Source organism: Gordionus sp. m RMFG-2023, chromosome 1, assembly GCF_954871325.1.
Source record: "Gordionus sp. m RMFG-2023 chromosome 1, tfGorSpeb1-WG-v2, whole genome shotgun sequence".
Lineage (NCBI taxonomy): Eukaryota > Metazoa > Nematomorpha > Gordioida > Chordodea > Parachordodidae > Gordionus > Gordionus sp. m RMFG-2023.
The window spans coordinates 64,520,382-64,525,055 of NC_088775.1; the positions used below are offsets into that span (position 1 = coordinate 64,520,382).

The 4,674-nt window shown below is 26.2% G+C and overlaps 1 protein-coding gene across 1 annotated transcript; it reads right to left on the reverse strand.

Moving 5' to 3' along the window:
• Positions 1-409: 409 nt before the first annotated feature.
• LOC135928575 (transcription factor Sox-17-beta.1-like) lies at positions 410-2,080 on the reverse strand. Its single transcript, XM_065465034.1, has one exon. It carries the CDS (start codon positions 2,078-2,080, stop codon positions 410-412), a length of 1,671 nt encoding a protein of 556 aa, XP_065321106.1.
• Positions 2,081-4,674: the final 2,594 nt, after the last annotated feature.

Below are 4,674 nucleotides of genomic sequence, written 5' to 3' on the forward strand. Positions count from 1 at the left end.
TACAAGGAAGGCTTACTAACAAATAAATTTATTATAATACATTCTTAAAACAGTAATTATAAACTCATCGAGCGATAAATCCAATTAATACTTTTATCTTTATGTAATTAATCGGATTTAATAAAAGATCACTGATGACATCATGAATAAATTAAAAACATGTAATATAAAAAATATATTATGCGTATAATATATATACATTGTAGTTCATTTACAGTAAAAAAATATTATATAATCTTGAATATATTGTCTCACAAAACATATAGAGATTCTAAAATGATATAAGAAATATTATATGGAATAATAATTTTATATAAATAAGAATACCCATGGATAATGCATTTATTTAGAGTATATTTAGTATAAGTATGACCCAGCACCTTTTATTCTTGATGTGTATACGGTAAGCTTAATAATTAAGATGAGTACCTAATGCAGCACTATTTAGAGATGGGTTGGTAAAATAATTAGGATATGGGTGAGAACTGGTTTGTGAAAATTGGGTAGAGGAATTACCAAGCTGAATTCCAGGTGGTAAAGCGCTCATACACAGAGATGGATTCATGGGATGCAGAGATGGGTGTGATGCTTGAGGAGGCAAATAGAGAGATATCATATCTCTAAGGTCATTTGACATCGTTGTAGGATTATGTGGATTTATTAGTGGGTGAGAGTTTATTTCGTTGGGGTTCGAGGAATGATTCAAGTTATTAGGAAAAAAGTTTGGGTAATTGGATAGAAGCGATTTATTAGAATATTGAGAATAATATCGGTTTAAAACTGCCGATGGGACGTAATTTTCATATGGAGACGAGGAATGATAATTTCGTTCTTCGTTTGGTTCAGTATTTGAACTATTTGGAGATCTATCATTTTCGTGGTTAACTGCCTCCAATTTAATAGGATTTATTTGCGAAATATATTGATTTTTATTATCGGGTGGAATTTGCTTGAGGCTTTTTTCCGAATTTCCTTCTTGCTTAACATGATGGTTTATGGCGTTAAAATCAGATAGGCGTTTTAATGTGCCATTATTTAATAATGAGGAATAATGTTGCATTGATTGGTGATGTGGATTCAACATAAAAGGGTGGGGATAAGCTGAGTATGAAGAAATATCACTTCCATTGTTAGTTAAAGAACCGTTGTAAGTTGGAAAATTAGAAGATAGTTGATTTGTCATTATATTATTGGAATCCCTCATAGATCCATAGTACGAAACTTCACCAGATATATTGGAATTTCCAAATATTGAGGAATGATGATTGTGAGGAATTGTACTAATGAGAGGGGTGTTTGATTTGTTTTGTTGAAAATTTTTGTTATTAGTAGATGAGGAAACATTCATCTGAGAATTTTGATAATTTATTGAAGAGGTATTTATATTTGTATCCTTTTTGATCAAATTTTTTGTCTTTCTTCTAGGTCTATATTTATAATCAGGGTGATCTTTCATATGCACCGCTCGAAGTCGTTTAGCTTCGTCTATAAATGGTCTTTTTTCTGATTCTGTTAAAAGTTTCCAATCGCTGCCTAGACGCTTGCTAATCTCAGAGTTATGCATTTTTGGATTCTCTTGGGCCATTTTTCGTCTTTGCCCTCTTGACCACACCATAAAGGCATTCATTGGTCTTTTAATTCTAGTAGGGGTGGAATTATTTAGTGAGTTACTATTGTGTGATACATTATTTTGGTGATTGCTTATCAAATTATGTGGTAACATGTTTGGATTTGTGCCTATTAATAGTGGAGATTTTTTGATTGGTGAGGATTTAGTCAAAAAATCGTTTTGAGAAATGTGATAGTGCTCATACAAGGAGAAGTTTTTATTTTGGCATCCTACACTGCTACCATTACTACTGCCATTATTAGATGGGGGTGGTGTCAGTTGGGCTTGAATAGGTAATAAGGTAGGAGATATCACATTATTGGAGCTAGGAATTTTATTATTATTGAAATTTACATTTATGATATCGTATGAAGTAGTTCGCGAATTTTCTCTAGACCCGTGGTTACTTGAATTGTAATTGAATTGAGTATCAATTTGTAACAAAGTTGAATTGATTGATTCCTTTTCCATCTTCATTCATTTTTACGATAATACATATAAATTTATAATAAATGATAATTTAAAAAAAAACTTAAACTATTAGATCCAACAGCGTATTTGGGATTCATAATTTTGAGACAACAGATTTTAACAAATGTTTTTTAGTTACAATGATTTTAGAAAATGAAATTATAGATAGGAAATAAAGGCATTACAAAATGAAATGATTGTAAAATACATTTATACTTTCTTTTTATTTCAAATTTTATGATTCAGATCAGGTTGTAAACCCTTGTTCTAAAAAATGTTCTGGGGTCCTTTGTTCAGTGAAAAATCCCTGGACGAGTTCCAGAGTTCAGAAAAACAAGGACTTATAAAATTTAACTAAATAATAAAATCATCAGTATTTTTTCAAATTAATTTTATTAAATCTAGTATTTACGATAAAAATCATTTATCATCATAATTATAATATATAATACAATTTTTTTTAAAAATACTAAATACTTATTTAAAAATTTTAGTTAAGTATTTAAGTCAATTATGATATATATCAAAATATCATCTTTGAGGAAATAAATTTTTAAAAACAATTTTTGAACTAAAAAAGGGCTCAGTTCTCGAGTGTTCGGGTTCTGAGCCCTGTGGGGGGGGGGGGGCAACCCCTTGAAATATGCGAGCAGGTAGAATATTATCATAAAAGTGCATTAGGCCAGAGATATTCATAGGCCGGCCCATATATCATATTTTCTAAGGGGTCTGGGTTTTTAAATGGTCTTGGGTCTAAATTATTAAATTTAAATTTAGCTTATTAAAATCAGTTACTAACTTAGAGAAATATGCCATTTTTTTCTTCTAATAGTTAGAAATTTCAGTATTGTATACAAAATGATTGCCTTAAATTTTTGGATATGAACTTGAGATTTTTTTTTGAAACTTATTATGGACTTGGGAATTTTTTTAATATTAGACATGAAAAATTTCTTTACTGCGGGCCTGGGCTGGACTTGGTCAAAAAATTAAGGCTCATCAAGGTCTCTACATTAGGCTACATCCAAAGCTGATTTAGTTTTTGTTGACTATAATGTATTATGAAATAATCATCTAACAAAAAACTTTTTACATCTTGAAAAGGAAATCGGCTTTGGATGTAGAGTAAAATTGTTATAGAACACTTTTAACTTTTTGGGTAAAACATTTATATTATATTGATTATGGAAACTAAGAAACAAACTTCAAATAATAACTAACAGTAACACCTATTTTAGGCTTATACATTTATTTTAAGATATATTTTATCGTTTATTTTAAAAAAAAATATATGAAATTTTTAGAAAATAAATTTAAAATTATAATATGAAAATAAAAGGCAAATATAATAATACCTTCTTTTTGGGAATTGTTAATTTAGTATAATATAGGCTCTTCTTATTCAATTTCAGCTGTATATATAATTTATATTGTAAAAATTACAATAAAAAATTCTATTATATTTTAAGTCACAATAGAATTTAATAAAAAGGGAGAAAATTGCAATTTAATATTATTGTTGTGTGTTACTGTGATATAAAAGATCGAAATATTATCTTTATTTTATTTATTTACTTTTATATTTTTAATAATAACAGTATATAATCATAATGAAGGTGTCTCATTCTAACATTTTTTTTAATAAATAGGGTTAGTAGAATTTCTCAATTTAATTATATATATTTATTAAATTATGTTTATATATAACTTTTTTTAAAAAATTTATATATTTTTAATTAAATGAAAATCCTACTAATAACAAAAAAAATTTGTCATTTTTTGAGAGTAAAAAAAGTTATTTGTAGATGTAACATGTAGTTTATATTAAATTTATTATAAAATTACATATATTTATGAAATAACAATTTCATTAAATTACTAAACAAAAATTCAATTTAAATAAAGATGAATTTTAATAAAAACCTATAAAATATAGTTATAAAATATCATTCAAGTATCTAAATGGGAATTAGCGGCTCAGTATATCTATAATTTTAGTATTCCTAAAATATTAGTTATGGACAAAAAGTTTTTTTGAGATTATTTTTCACTTAAATAATAAGAGATCCATTCGAAGAAAAAAATGAACCATTTTAACTTGCTTACATTTTACGTCACTAGATTTAAATAAATTAATTAAGTTATTTCTTATTAAAGGTGAAAATTTTAACAAACGAATTTGTCAAAATTCATCTAGTTATAAAACATCAATCATTATTATCTTGTTTATCGAGCGAAATAGATAAAAATATAATATTAAAATATGCCAATCACTTATTGATTAAGAATTTCACAATATAGAATGGCAGATTTATATTCCACTTTAGGAAAAGAATAAACATCACCCCCAATAAAAAATTTATAAAATAATAATTTTATAATCCATCGTTTGTAATATAGAAACATTGTTTATTATTATCTTCACTATAATTTTAGTATTAAATTACCTTATGACTAGTTATATAATAACAATTCTTTTAACTCTACAATATAAAAATTAGGTAATATCGTTTTATTTTCTTTTTGAAAAATATAATTGCGGGTAAAAAAATTATAAAATTAGTGTAAAAAATATAAAGTATAAGATAAATTAT